The 14912-nt window shown below is 47.7% G+C and overlaps 1 protein-coding gene across 1 annotated transcript in view; it reads left to right on the top strand.

Moving 5' to 3' along the window:
• LOC113450368 (uncharacterized) overlaps window positions 1–9113 on the top strand; it is a 51407-nt gene extending 42294 nt beyond the window's left edge. The window contains exons 7-8 of the mRNA XM_087928470.1: window positions 7269–8011; window positions 8616–9113. Of these exons, the coding sequence (XP_087784596.1) occupies window positions 7269–8011; window positions 8616–8839 (967 nt within the window). The 3' untranslated portion in view covers window positions 8840–9113. The remainder of the gene's footprint in view (window positions 1–7268; window positions 8012–8615) is intronic.
• Window positions 9114–14912: the final 5799 nt, after the last annotated feature.

Here is a 14912-nt window from a genome sequence, read left to right as displayed (position 1 = left end):
GCGGTTCCTGAGGGAGGCGAGTTCGGATCCCCTCAAGAGGCTTTTTCCCTCCGTCTCCACCGACGGTTCCTGGGCAGGAAGGAGGAGAGGAAGGCGGAGAAAGAGCCGCCTCCGAAGTCCTTGATAGGGAGCCACGGAGAAGGGCCTTTCGCTCTACTCCCAGGCCCGTCATCCCCGCCCTTCCCCCTCCCATGCGTTCCTCTTTCCCGCCCTTTCTGCCATCCTGGCCTTTGGCCCCCAATCCACCAGGGGGCGGCCTCCGCCAAGTGAGGGGAACTGCAGGCGCTTCCCCATTGGCCCACTGGAGGGCGAACGCCACGGCTCCCTTCCTAAAGGGGCCGAGGCAAAGGAAGTGACATTTTGAGCCTTGCTTCTCTAGGACGTCGCACTCGCTCTTCTCAACTCCAGGGGCGCCGCAGGAGGCGGAGCGGCTGCGGGAGAGTTTTGAGGGGTGATTATCTAGAAGTGCTCCATGTGAGGAGGGGGCTCTTCCCGGGGCCTATGCTCTCCAGCCGCCCTCTCCATGCGATGGGGAAGGGAGGGTGGGCCTAGCGGAGACCCAGCAGGAGAGGAGAGAAGCCGTGGGAGGAGGAGGAGGAGGCAGAATTTGCACCAGGTTCCTCGAGAGCCCGATCCTGTCTCCGGAGGGGGGAAGAAAGGGGGGCTCTCCAGCTGCCTCCTTCCCGGCCCTGTTCAGGGGCCCTGGGCCCTGCGCTGGGAGGAGCCGCTTGGGGCTGCGGGCAGGTTGGAAGAAGGGGGTCCAGGGGCTGAATCCCCCTTTCTGATCCTGGGCGTTGGTTTTTCTTTCCCTCCCAGATCCGGAACCTCGGAGCCCTCGGCAGCCTTTGCAAGCCAGGATTTCCTCTGTGGGGGAAGGAAGGAAGGAAAGCAAAAAAAAACAGCAGAAGGACCGGCAGGGATCTGTCCTGTGGCCTCAGAAATGGTTCCATGAAGGAAGAGGCCCCTGGAGACCCCCCCAGAGTCCCTGGAGCCTTTGGAGTTGCTCTGCCTGGGAGAGAGGAAGGATGGAGAGACTCCCTTTGGCCAAAGAGGGGAGCAGAAAAGGCCCTGTGGCTCTTCAGCCTGAGAACTGTGGGGAGAGCTGGACCAGGAGTGAGCAGAAGATCCTGCAGGATGGTACCATCCTCCCTTCAGAAATTCCACCTTGGTCCTCCATCCGATGCCAGGAAGCTGAGGGACCCCGAGGACTTTGCAGCCGACTCCATGACTTGTGCAGGCGATGGCTGAGGCCAGGAAAGTACAGCAAAGCCCAGATGCTGGACCTGGTGGTTCTGGAGCAGCTTCTGGCTCTTCTGCCCCCAGAGATGGAGGACTGGGTGCGGGAGTGTGGAGCAGAGACCAGCTCCCAGGCGGTGGCCCTGGCGGAAGGCTTCCTCCTGAGCCAGGCGGAGGAGCAGAAAGAGCAGCTCCAGTGGCAGGTGGGAGACTTTAGGGAGCTCAGAAGGGAATAAAGAGAGAGTGCTTGAATGCTTCACCCCTCTTTCCCAAACTTCTCCCACGTTGATAATATGAGGCAGTTCTCCTGTTCTTGTAGGACATTGTTCCATTGATTTTTCACTCAGCCACACAGATGGATATTGGGGGCTTTGAAGTTGTGTTCCAAATACAAGAATCAGCTTTGTGTCATGTGATGTTCATTAATTCTGCTTCTTTCTTTCTTCCTCTTATTTGAAGTACTGCACTGTGGAGATCAGAGATCCTGAGGGAAAGAAGAACCCATCAAATCCCCTTCAGGAGCTATTTTTCAGGAGGATCCCTTGGGAAGATCAAAGTCAGGACACCTCAGGAGGTAATGGAAGATCCTTCAATTCCCCATCTGTTTTACCTTCTCTCTCTCTTCTCTAGAATACCTCTTCCTATTTTGTTAATTATGCATTTTGAAATTATTTCTTCTTTACAGAGGAGCAAAGAATGGAGCTTTCTGGTTTTTATGATGGAAATGAAACAGCGATTGAACCTCCAAAACAAGTAAGGAAGGGAAAAGATATTAGATTTTTATTCTCCCTTCAGGAAGTGGTGCCGGTGTGCAGAGGGCTTTCTCCTTCTATTAACAACCCCCTTGTTTGTCCTGGATTATTTTTGTGTTCTTCCACAACATGGACACCGGAATAGCAGGTTCAAGTTGCTGTCGGCCAGCATAGCTTCCTCTGGTTATCTTGTTCTGCTAGGTTCTTCTCCATCTTGGAGTTTACAAGAAGCAATTTTTTAAAAGTCCTTCAAGAAATACGAATAAAAGTATAACGGTGGCAGGAACTTCTAGAGACCCAAATTTTTGGTAATTCTTTGACTCGCAATTGTGCAAGGCTAATGAAAAATAAATAAATACATTGCCACATGACCATTTTTAAAAACCCTTAAAAACCAGGTTCGCACAAAACCATTCGGGCCACTGTATTTTGCACCAACTGTGGCCTCTAGATGCCCTATGTAGAGCGCATTGCAATAGTCAAGAGAGGAAGTGACTAGAGCATGAGTGACTGTGAGTAAGGACTGTTGGTCCAGGAAAACGTGTAACTGGCGCACAACCCGCAGATGCACAAAGGCCCTCCTGACTACGACTGCCACTGCTCTTCAAGTAGGAGTCGTGAGTCCCGGAAAACTGCTAGATTACACACAGGGCCTGTTTGGGGTAGTGCCACCCCATCCAAGACTAAAGGTGGCAATTCTACCTGAGCCAACAAACCCCAAGCCTAGAGCCACTCAGTCTTGCAAGGGTTTAGTTTCAACCCGTTGCACCCCATCCAGCCCCTAATAGCCTCCAGGCACTGCGAGAGGAAGGACACAGCAACACTTAACTCATCAGGGGCCGAGAGATACAGCTGAGTATCATCAGCATATTGGTGATACCTCAGTCCATGTTGAGTGATGATCTCACCCAGCGGTTTCATATAAATGTTGAACAGGAGCGGAGAGAGTACTGAGCCCTGCGGAACCCTGTAAAGCAGTGGGCGAGGGTTGGATCCCTGTCCTCCTATCAACACTGACTGAGAGTGGCCTCAGAGGAAGTGAAACAGGATAGCAAAAGCCTCCCATTCCCATCCCCCGAAGCTGCCCCAGGGGAATCCCATGGTAGCTGGTATCGAAATTACCTTATTAAAAAGTGTTGAAGGTTTTACAGAATCAATCAATTTGATAAAACTTCCTGAAATATTTCTTCAGTGAAAGCAATTTTCAGATTTGGCCATTTTCTCACCTAAAATTGGGACTTGTATGACACACAGCCACTTAACTTAGTGCATATCTCTGCTTTGGGAATTTGGGAACAACAGAATGGAATAACAGAGTTGGTAGGGATCTTGGAGGCCTTCTAGTCCAACCCCCTGCTCAGACAGGAAGCCCTATAACATTTCAGATAAGTGACTGTCCAATTTCTTCATAAACACCCAGTGTTGGAGCAACCACAATTTCTGGAGACAAATCATTCCACTGATTAATTGCTCCCACTGTCAGGAAATTTCTCTTTACTTGTAGGTTGGTTCTCTCCTTGAATAGTTTCCATCCATTGCTACTTGGAACACTGCTATCATATCACCCCCCTGGTCCTCCTTTTCATGAAACTAGACATTCCTAATTACAGCAACCGTTCTTTATGTTTTAGCCTCCAGTCCCCTAATCATCTTTTTTTCCTGTTCTCTGCACTCTTTCTAGAGTCTCAAGATCTTTTTGGCAACCAAAATTGGATGCAATATTCCAAGTGTGGTCTTACCAAGGGATTTTAAAGTGATACTAACACTTCATATCATCTTGATTCTCTCTCTCTTAATGCAGCCTATGATTCTGTTTGAGTTTTGGGGGCAACTGTAGCATAGTGCTGACTCATGTTTAAGTGGTTGTCTACTAGGATTCCAAGATCCCTTTTGCATTTACTATTGTTGAGCCAGGTATCACCTATTCTTTGCCAGTGCATTTTGTTTTTCTTTCCTAGATGTAGAACCTTACATTTCTCACTGTTTATTTCCTTTTGTTAGATGAGGCCCAATCTGTCAATCCTTCTATATCCTGAGCTTATCTTTTGGATTGTTGGTATTCCTTTCAATTTGGTCTTGTTTGCAAATTTGATGAGTTCCCCTTCTATCCTCTTGTCTAAATTAATGATGTGTTGTGTTCTTTTTTCCATGTCCAGGATGGTCTTGTGTCCTTCGAGGAGGTGGCTGTGTATTTCTCTGAGGAGGAATGGTCTCAGCTGGATGCTGACCAGAAAGCGCTGCATTCGGAAGTCATGCTTGAAAACCATAGGAACGTGGTCTCTCTGGGTAAGAGTTTTCTAGTCCCCAATCAAGAAGAGAGATTATAATTAGTTTTTTATTTAAAAAACACTAATCAAATATCGTCTCCTGGGAGGAGGAAGGAAAGGATCTGGCCTTGACATGCTCTAAGGAAGGAAAGAGTCAGTGTCTTTTTGCTTAGATGCTTTCTGTGCCATTTCTTCTCTGTATTTTTCCATTTCAATTTGAAATTCTCTGTGGAGGCTGAAAAGAATGAAGTGCTTTTATGTGTCTTCTGGAGGACATTTGTCATTTGTCCTCTGAAACCTCCAAAATTGTGTGAGAATAGAACTTTCACCCCTAGGCCGTGGAAGAGCACTTTCCCAATCCAATTCAAGAACAAAGACCTCATGCAGTGTGACTCAGAGTATCCTAGGGTACAGGTAATCCCCGAGCTACAACAGTTCACTTAGCAACAGTTCCAAGTTACGACCAGCCCTCCCCCAAGTACTTGAGCCCCAGTTCCGAAATGAGTGTTGCATTCACACTTACAAATGACAGCAGAGGCGCTGCAACAAAATTCACCCTACCTATGCCCCCACCCCATCCCCTGCTGAGATTTATCTTGCAATTATGTGCCGAGCCGTCGGTTCCTTTGCCTACTTCAGTGCATTTGCAGAAAAGAGTCCTGAAGTGGTGAGAGATACGTAAGATCAGCAGTGGGAAATCTAACTCTATTGATCTCACATGATCTTGCACTACAGTGCTTTAGGCCTCTGTTCTCTCTAACCAAGGCCTGCACGAGATCCAGGGGAAAATGCTTTTCAAAGAGAGGGAAGGTCTCTTCATTTTCAAAGACTTTTGCCCTGGATCTCATGCAGTCCTTTATTCTTAAAATAACACAGGCGTGAAGTACTGTGGTGTGAGATTAGTAGCCTGAGATCTTGCACTACTGATCTCGTGATCTCTTACTAAAGTACTTTAGGCCTCCATTCTCTGCGAATACCAGATCTGGCCAAAGAGCCCTTGCAAGCCGATGAGACTTTGGGGCAGCGAAATAGCCATTCTTGAAGCCTCCCAACTTTTCCAGTCTCAGCGCAAAGAGCGTTTACAAGGCAATGGGAGGCTTCAGCAAGGGGTTTATCTCCAAAGTCTCATTGCTGGGATTAAGGAAGAGGCCCAGCGGGGATCCTGCCAGATGGACACCATGGAGCAGCTGCTCCAAGGTACACCAGGGAAGAAGGAGATTGTTTCAAAATTGTTTCATTTCTCACAGGTCTCTGCTGAAATTAAGCCACCCCAATAAATCTTAAGTTTTCTCCTAATTCCTCCTGGGATGTTTCCGCTGATTATTCCTTAACTCAAAACTGACTGAGTGAGATTTGCATATATATAGATGATTGTAAAGTAAGAGATGTTGTTCTAGATCAGGCTTGTCCAACCCACGGGCCGCATGCGGCCCAGGTCGCCTCGTAATGTGCCCACCCCAACCATCGTGCCACAGCCAGCGAGAAGGAGGAGGAGAGGCAGGCGCGAGGCGGGGTGAGGCGAGCGCCAGGCCAAGCAGCAAGAGAAAAGGCGGGCGCCGTCAGAGCGCCACCTGCTGTTGCCACCGCGGGCACCGCCGCCGCTTCTGCCCTGCCACTGTTGCTGCTTCTGCCCCCACCGCTGCTGCTGCCCCCGCCGCCGCTTCTTCTCCCGCCGCCACCCCCACCGCTTCTTCCCCCACCACCGCCGCCGCTTCTGCCCCCGCCATCGCTGCTGCTTCTGCCCCCGCTGCCGCAGCCCCCGCGGTGGGGGCAGAAGCGGCGGTGGTGGCGGGGGCAGAAGCGGCGGCGGCAGGAGCAGCAGCGGTGGCGGGGAAGAAGCGGCGGCAGAAGCGGCGGCGGTGGCGGGGAAGAAGTGGCACGGCGGCAGCAGACGTGGCAGCGCGGGGCAGAAGCGGCGGTGGCAGAAGCAGCAGCGGTGGCAGGGGCAGAAATGGTGGCGGGGCAGCGGCGGCGGGGCAGAAGCAGCAGCGGTGTTGGGGCAGAAGCGGCAGCGGTGTTGGGCAGAGCGGTGGGGGCAGCGGGCGGGGCAGAAGCAGCAGCGGTGGCGGTGGAAGAAGCGGCGGGGGCAGAAGCAGCAGCGGCTGCGGGGCAGAAGCATTGGTGGCGGCAGCGGGGGCAGAAGCAGCGGCGGGGGAAGGCTTCTGCCCCCGCCGCTGCTGCTGCTGCTTCTGCCTTCCAGTCCTGCCTCATCCAGCCAGGCTATTTGCAGGAGAGGTAGGCGTGAGGCAGGCGAGCTTTCTCCCCCCCTTCCCCTCCCCCCCACAAAATGTGGCCGGAAAATAAACTGTAATAAAAAAAACTGTGATAAAAAAACTGTGATAAAAATTAAATAATTTTTAATAAATAATTAATAATAAATACATCTCACTAACTTTATTTTCAAATAAATTTAATATGTTAACTATGTTTTCTATGGTTTTTTGGGATGATCGGGTATCGTTACTGTTATTTTATTTTATGTGCGGCCCAAACCAAATTTTCATCTTCTAACGTGGCCCAGGGAAGGTGAAAGGTTGGACACCCCTGTTCTAGATATTTTCAAAGCTATCATGAATACAGGAATCATCATGTCTGTATCACACCACTGTAGGCATTCAAAGATACAACCTAGTGAGATTTCAGAGAACTTCAGAAGAAATTTCACTTGACTTTCTATATTTTGATCTTTTTCTCTAACCTTCTTATCATTTTCATTTCGCTTTTGCTTTGAAGGTAATAATGGGCAGGAGAAAGAAGATTCCTGTAAACTGTTCCAAGTGATCAATGCTAAAAACGGAATGGAGAAGTTTGGAATTCGAATGCAATTCAAAAGCCACAAGAGAAACCATTCAAAGAATTGGAATGAGGAAAACTCAACTTCCAGTGATGGGACATTAATTCTTTCTTTTGGAAAAAACTTCCTTACATCTCAAAAAGTGATTGACACAAAAGAGAAGCCTTATAAATGTTTGGAATGTGGAAAATGTTTTAGAACAAGCAGGGAACTTACTATCCATAAAAGGATCCACACAGGGGAGAAACCATATGAATGCACAGAGTGTGGAAAGACTTTTGCTCATAGCAGTACACTTACTATCCATAAAAGGATCCACACAGGGGAGAAACCATATAAATGTATGGAATGTGGAAAGACATTTGCTCAAAGAGGTAATCTTATTTCCCATATGATGATCCACACAGGGGAGAAGCCGTATAAATGCATGGAGTGTGGAAAGATGTTTACTGATGGCAGTGGGCTTAGAAGCCACAAAAAGCTCCACACAGGAGAGAAATCGTTTAAATGCATGGAATGTGGAAAGGCATTTGCTCAAAGAGGTCATCTTATTTCCCATAAAAGAAGCCACACGGGGGAGAAGCCATATAAATGCATGGAGTGTGGAAAGACCTTTCCTGAAAAACGTAATCTTACTTCCCATAAGATGATCCACACAGGTGAGAAACCATATAAATGCATAGAGTGTGGAAAGACGTTTACTGATGGCAGTGGACTTAGAAGCCACAAAAAGATCCACTCAGGAGAGAAACCATATAAATGCATGGAGTGTGGAAAGACCTTTGCTCAGAGCAGTAGCCTTAAAAGCCACAAAAAGCTCCATACAGGAGAGAGACCATTTAAATGCATGGAGTGTGAAAAGACCTTTGCTCAAAGAAGTAATCTTATTTCTCATAAGATGATCCACACAGGGCAGAAACCATTTAAATGCATAGAGTGTGGAAAGACCTTTGCTCAAAGAGGTCATCTTATTACCCATAAGATCATTCACACAGGGGAGAAGCCGTATAAATGCATGGTGTGTGGAAAGACATTTACTCAGAGCAGTGGACTTGGAAGACACAAAAAGCTCCACACAGGAGAGAAACCATTTAAAGAGTAAGGAAATAACTTTGCTCTGAGCAGTAGACTTACTGTCCACAAAAAGATCCACACAGGGGGAAAGCCATTTAAATGTATGGAGTGTGGAAACACCTTTGATCAAAGAGTTACAGTGGAACCTCAAGTCAGGAACACTTCTGTTACCGACCAAATCAGATGACAACCAAAAATTTGGGAAAATAGTTGCTTCTGGAAGCGAACAGATCCTTAAATGCCGATCTGTACAGCTGCAGCGATTTTTCCTGCCATGGCGATTTGCCCTGCCGCACATGCCCAGAATTGTAGGGGCATGCACAGTCAATCTTGCTTCTGTTCACAATGAAATCGGGTTGTGACTGACGTCCCAGAACGGATTACAGTCGTGACCTGAGGTTCCACTATAATCTTACTTCACGTAAGGTGATAACACAAAGGTGAGAAGCTGTATAAATGCATGGAGTGTATAAAGACATTTACTCAGGGCAGGTCTTAGAAACCGCAAAAATATCCACTCGGGAGAGAAGCCATTTAAATGCATGGAATGTGGAAAGACTTTTGTTCATAGATGTAATCTTATTTCCCATAAAAGAAGCCACACAGGGGAGAAGCCATATAAATGCATGGAATGTGGAAAGAGTTTTCCTCAGAATGGTCTTCTCAAAAAGATCCATGCTCGGGAGGAACTATATAGCAATAGCAATTCCACTTGAGTTATATACCGGTCCACAATGCTTTACCACACTCTCTGAGCAGTTTACAAAGTCAGCCTATGGTCTCCAGTAATCTGGCTCCTCATTTTAACAACCTCAGAAGGATAAAAGACTTAATCAACCATGAGCCAGTCAAGATCAAACTCCTGACTGTGGACAATTAGCCTGTAGTACTACATTCTAACCAATGACCCACATCTATAGATTTGTATGTGTATGCATATTGTGTCTGTGATGACCCAGGGTGGGATACAAAATAAAAGTCACAAAAACAGGTGAAGCCCCTTTTATTCCTTCACTTTGCTTTAAAGCTCCAAATATCCTTGACTGGAGATTAAAAAAAAAACCTCCCCCACAAGCAATTATGAAAAGGAGGAAATGCCGTTTAAACTAAAAATATCTATAAATTATAAAGAGTAAAAACAACAGAAACCTCCACTGGAGCAATTAAGGGAACCAGGCAAGATAAGGGCTTGAAGGCATCCACAGATATTGGAACATACACTGGGAAGGATGCCAAACTCAAGAGAGGAACGACAGACTAGAGACATTTCCACGCTTTGTTTCCAGCACTGGCCCATACACATGTCCATCCTTTTAACCAGTTCTCACAGCTGCAGCCCATGAAGAGGATCAAGGCCCTTTCCTCCACAGTAGACCATGGCATTCACATCTCTCCCTTATCCTCTCCTCCCTGTGTGCCCTAGGATGGAGAGGGGATGGGCCTGGGTCATCCTGTTAACTGCCCAGCCAGCATTTGGCCTACCCCAGCCTCCTCCAAAACCTCTGGAGCCACACTTGATAGTCACACCTATCTACTCCATTGAGTGAAGTGAAGGGAGAATCTGCCCAGAGATTGATGATGCTAAAGAAGGTAGGATGTTGAGGTAATTCCCCGTTAGAAGAATGAGCGCATATAGGGAGACGTATTTGAGAGTAGTGTTTGAATAATAACACACAGCACACAGATACACTGTACAGTAAATGTTGGTTTTTACTTCCAATACAGGTTTTAAGCAAATTTCAAAACAAGCAGTCCAAAGTCATTCACAAGTTAAATCAGTCATTTTTCAGTCCAGGGATAATCCAATAACAAAGTCCAGTGTCAAAAACAGTTCAGTATCAAACTTACATCAAATCCAAGAATATCAGTCAAGTAGAAAGAACAGCAAAACTCTCCAACAGAAGGGAAAAGAGACTCACTCACACTTTCTTCTGAGACTAAGACTAAACAACCCAGGTTTCTGGCTCCATCTTATGGTCGTTTGAGAAACCACACCCAATTACACTTTTAGGATTCTCTTAAAGAGACAGTATTAAAATGTATATCCTGGTTTATATATTGTCCAACCCAAATAGCTGTTAGATTCCTAACAGGATTCTCATTGGCCTTCTGCTTTTCTGGGCGCTCCCAATTCTGAAGTCTGAGGAAAAGTCTGTGGACCCCCCATTCCTCCTCTGGGAGTGGGAGTCTCTGCATCTTCCCTCTCTTTGGGGGTGCTTGTGGGGCAGCACCCATGGGTTTACTGAGCTCCCCCTGATGCTGGTGGGGGCACTGGCTCGGATCCCCAGAAGTGAAAGGGGGAAGGAGACCCTGGTAAGGAGGGGGCTGGGCGGGGGGGGCAGGAAAAGGGATGGGAGAAGTCATCAGTGCTCCTGGGGGAAGATCTTCACCAAAGGCTGGATAGATTAATTGGGGGGTGTCTGGGTGATCCCCCCAAAGAGGGTCCTTAAAAGATCCGCCCCGGCTGAGAGTACTTTGGTAACAATGTTTCTCTCTGTTCAGGGATTGTTTTTAATAGCACTTATTCCTATAATACTGAAGAACAGTGGCCCCCAAACTTTTTTGTGCCACGGCCCAGTACCGGCATCACAAAATGATCCGCGGCCCGGTACCGGCATCAGCACGCATGATAAGGCATTTCCTCTTCCCCCCCCACCTCCCCTCCAGGTCTTCCCCAGCGACCCCTCCCTGCACGGAAGCCTCAGCTGGTGCTTTCGGGCTGTTCCTCACCCCCGCTGCATGAGATCCTCCGAGCTGTGGGCTAAAGGTGGCAGGGCTTCTTCGGGCTGATCGTGCAGGCACCTGACAGCTGGGGGGGGGAGAAGAGACCCGGGGCGTGACGTGGGTCCACTTTCCTCCCCACGGAGAACTTTTTTGTGTCCGGCGCGGATAGTTCGGCGAGAGGCGGTGGCTCTATAACCCCAAAGGCAGCTCTCGCCTGGCATCAGCACGTGCCCACACCCACACACAGAACACCCACTCAAACACCCACTCACTATCCCCACAGCGCGAGAATAACAGGAATAATAGTCTTCTTTCCCCCACCCTCTGCCAGCCACTAGCCTTGCGGTTGCGACTTGTGTCCCCGCTCCTTGGCTCGGTTTTTCCTGCAACTGACTCCCGCTTCACACTTTTGAAAGAGCGAGAGCGGCCTGAGGAGTCATTGAAGCGCGCCCCGTTGGGTTGGTGGGGGGGAGAGAGAAAGGCGTATTATTACATGAGCCTTTTAAACTCGTGAAAATGGGCTTCCCGGGCAAAAACCGTTTATTTACATCTGGGCGGCCAGAAATCATTTGCAAAACCGCTTTGCCTTCGCCAGTCCTCTTTGCAAAGCGCCGCTGTGGCTCTTCCTTCCCGAGGCAACACGGGACTGGAGCCGTGTGGAGCCACACCAGGCAGTAGCAACTCCTGACTGAGGGGGCCTCCGAGGGGAGGGGAAGGAGGAGAAGAAAGGGGCGGGAATGGGGGGAGGGGCTGATTCCCCCCAAAAATCAGAATTCTGAAGAATATCATGTCTGTTGAAACAAGATGGTGGCGCCCAGCAAACCGGCGGCCCGGTAGAAAATGATCCACGGACCGGTACCGGTCTAGGGCCCGGTGGTTGGGGACCCTTGTCCTACGGGACCCATCAATGGTAAGTATGGGTTGTAATCTATCTCAGCATCAGCAGAAACATGTTCCAGAAATTAGATTCCTGCTACATAAACCAGGTGCAAAAGTACACTGAGGCTGTAGAAAAAAAGCTGGTGGGAGGTAGGGAAATGGTATCCTGAGCGGAATAGAATAGAATAGAATAGAATAGAATAGAATAGAATAGAATAGAATAGAATAGAATAGAATAGAATAGAATAGAATAGAATAGAAGGTTAAGGATACCCAAGGCTCCAGTTCAAATATTACATCGATGGTATCAATGCTGTCATGCAGTGGAGACATCTGGCTCTGATGTCTCAGCAAAATAATAATTGACTATAAGACCCTCTCCTGATTATGATTAAGTAAAAATTGTCACTCCAAAATCTTCTCTGATTGGACTTTCAGCTCCTTCTGAGGAAGCTAAATTTTTTTGATTGGCCAAGGCCATTGTACACCCCCAATAGGCAAATATTAAAGGAACAATTAGAAAAAGGGGGAGATTCAAGCTAGAAACCCAGGACGGAGACACATAAATTTATTTGTTTAAAATTTAATGGTTTAATCATTTTTTTAATTTTTTAATGCTTCAGGAAATAGAACAATGGGTGTAACTAGAATGCAGGCAACTGCTCTCTTGTGATGCACTGGATGGCAGAGTTGAATGTGGAAGGCATGCCCCATTGATTTCCATGGTCCACAGTCCTGCTGTTCAGAAGCATGGAACTGAGACACAGATCCATGTTTAAAATAGAGCTAAGGATGCCTGATGAACCAATAAAAAAAGACTTTGTGTGAATGCTTTTGGAGTTACTCCGTCTCCTTTATGCCATCCAGACAGTAATAAGCAGAACAGCAGAAAGATACCGTGTTTCTCCAACAATACGACTTCCACCAATAGGAAGACCCAGCATGTTTTCTAGGCATAAAATCAAATTAAGCCCTTCCCCCCAAATTTAGGCCTAGTTTAAAACATGCAAAATGGGGGGAAGGGTGGGCGGACTTGCCGTTAGGAGCACCCTGCATGCAGCAATTCATCACAACGCTTCCACGTTTGGAGCACTGCCACTGTTTGGAGCACCACCACCATTTGGAGTCCCACTGCCACTCCAAACACGGCGGCAGCTCCAAACACGGCAGCAGCTCCAAACGTGGGGGCGGTGCTCCAAATGGCGGCGACACTCCAAACACGGCGGCAGCTCCAAACATGGAAGTGGCAGCTCCAAACATGGGGGCGGTGCTCCAAATGGCAGCGGCGCTCCAAACACAGTGGCAGCTCCAAACACGGAAGTGGCAGCTCCAAACATGGGGGCGGTGCTCCAAATGGCGGCGACACTCCAAACACGGCGGCAGCTCCAAACATGGAAGTGGCAGCTCCAAACATGGGGGCGGTGCTCCAAATGGCAGCGGCGCTCCAAACACGGTGGCAACTCCAAACACAGAAGCAGCAGCTCCAAACATGGTGGTGCTCCACATGGTGGCGGCGCTTCAAATGACAGCGGCACTCCAAACACGGAAGCGGCAGCTCCAAGTGGTGGTGGAATGGGCAGAAGGGAAAGCAACAGTGGCAAAGGTGTTTGGTGGGAGTAGGGAGCTCTCTGTGCTTCACCATGATCACCCGTTAGGAGCAGCTCGTGGTGAGGCTGCCCGTGGGGCGCTCTAGGTGAGGATGAAAGGGGAGGGGAATTAAGTCATCTCCGAAAAGACGGCCTAGCTGTTTTTTGGGGGCTCAAAAAAAAAATAAGGCCCGGCCTTATTTTATGAGAAACACGGTAATAAATCTTGATTCCTGGAAGAAGTAGAGTGAAGCAAAAGTAATTTGAATTTTGTGATAGAGACAAAGATTTTTTGAAGCCAAAAGTAAATGTGCATGCTATTCCGTTGTACCTCTGCCTCAAACCTCATCGTGGATGCAGGAAGGGGCAAATCCCCCCTCCCCTCTGTTCATCAAGAGAAGCTTCTCTGTCTCAGGTTACATCTCTGCTAACTTAAAAGGAACTAATTGGGCAAACAATGGGAGTAGCCAGGTATGACCCATGTACCCATGTCTTCCCTCAGTTACTACCTACAAACTCCTTTCAAATGCAGATGAAGAGTCAAAAGTAATCTCTTCTTGTGTTTTAAAAGAAAAGCTAAATCTGCTCTGCTCATTCAAACTGAAAAGCTCAGCAGTTTTTTAAGCTCTGGCCTGCTTTGAAAAGGCAATTAAGAGGGGCCCTGTTTTTCTCTGGCCGTTTTATTGGGGGTCTTAATTCATTACTGTCTTCAAAGCAAAGGAGCCCATTCCACCACCACCCCTTCTCAAGATGCAAAGCTAATTCAAGCAGCAATATGAACAAAAGAGCAATTTATTTTTTGATTAAAGGCCTAGAGTTTATCCATCTTGACTAAAAAAATTAAAAGTATAACTCTGCATACAACCTTTGGAGTGCTGTATTCTTTTGATGAATTTCTCTTCCAGCGACCCCTACAGACTTAAGCAAAGCAGCCCACAGCACCATCTGGTGGTCTAGGAGAAATTTCCCAGAGAATTCAAAGACTTGTCTGCAAATTTTTATAAGAACTTGTTTACAAATTTTTATTAAAACTATAAGAAGTTTCCCAAATTTAACCAGTGCTTAACCAATGAAAATACCTTTTTAAAATTATTGTGGCAACATTAAACAACTTACTGCAAGGTTCCAGTACTACCTGCAGCCTAACCTGTGCTTAGCAACAGTGTCTTCCAGACCTAGCAAGCAACACTAACAGGCAAACCTGCGTTTTGTTCTCACGTCTTCAGACTCAGCAACAATGCCTCCTATTGTGCCAATTTGTGTAGCAAGCAACACTAAAAGGCAACCCTGTGTTTTGCTCTCACGTCTTCAGACTCAACAACGCCTACTATACGCCTACTTGTGTAGCAAGCACGCAACGCACCCTAAAAGCAGCCATATTGTGCAGCGCCACCTACGTGCTCAAGTACTAAATTTAGCAGAAACTTCAACTTTCTGAACCATGGCAACTTCTTCAGCCATGACAGATGTCCCTGAAGTACCAGAAGATTCGAACCCTCCACCCACCCTAGATGTAAACATGGAGCCCAGTTCCCAAAAACTAGTTTTAGACGTCCAAACCTCTGCAGACATGGCGATACCTCAGAAAGCCTATGACCTC

The sequence above is a fragment of the Pseudonaja textilis genome, chromosome 2 (assembly GCF_049901715.1).
Source record: "Pseudonaja textilis isolate UNSWEBS1 chromosome 2, rPseTex1.2, whole genome shotgun sequence".
Classification (NCBI taxonomy): domain Eukaryota; kingdom Metazoa; phylum Chordata; class Lepidosauria; order Squamata; family Elapidae; genus Pseudonaja; species Pseudonaja textilis.
Note: the sequence above shows the minus strand (reverse complement) of the source record. Positions and strands in the feature narration are given on the sequence as shown.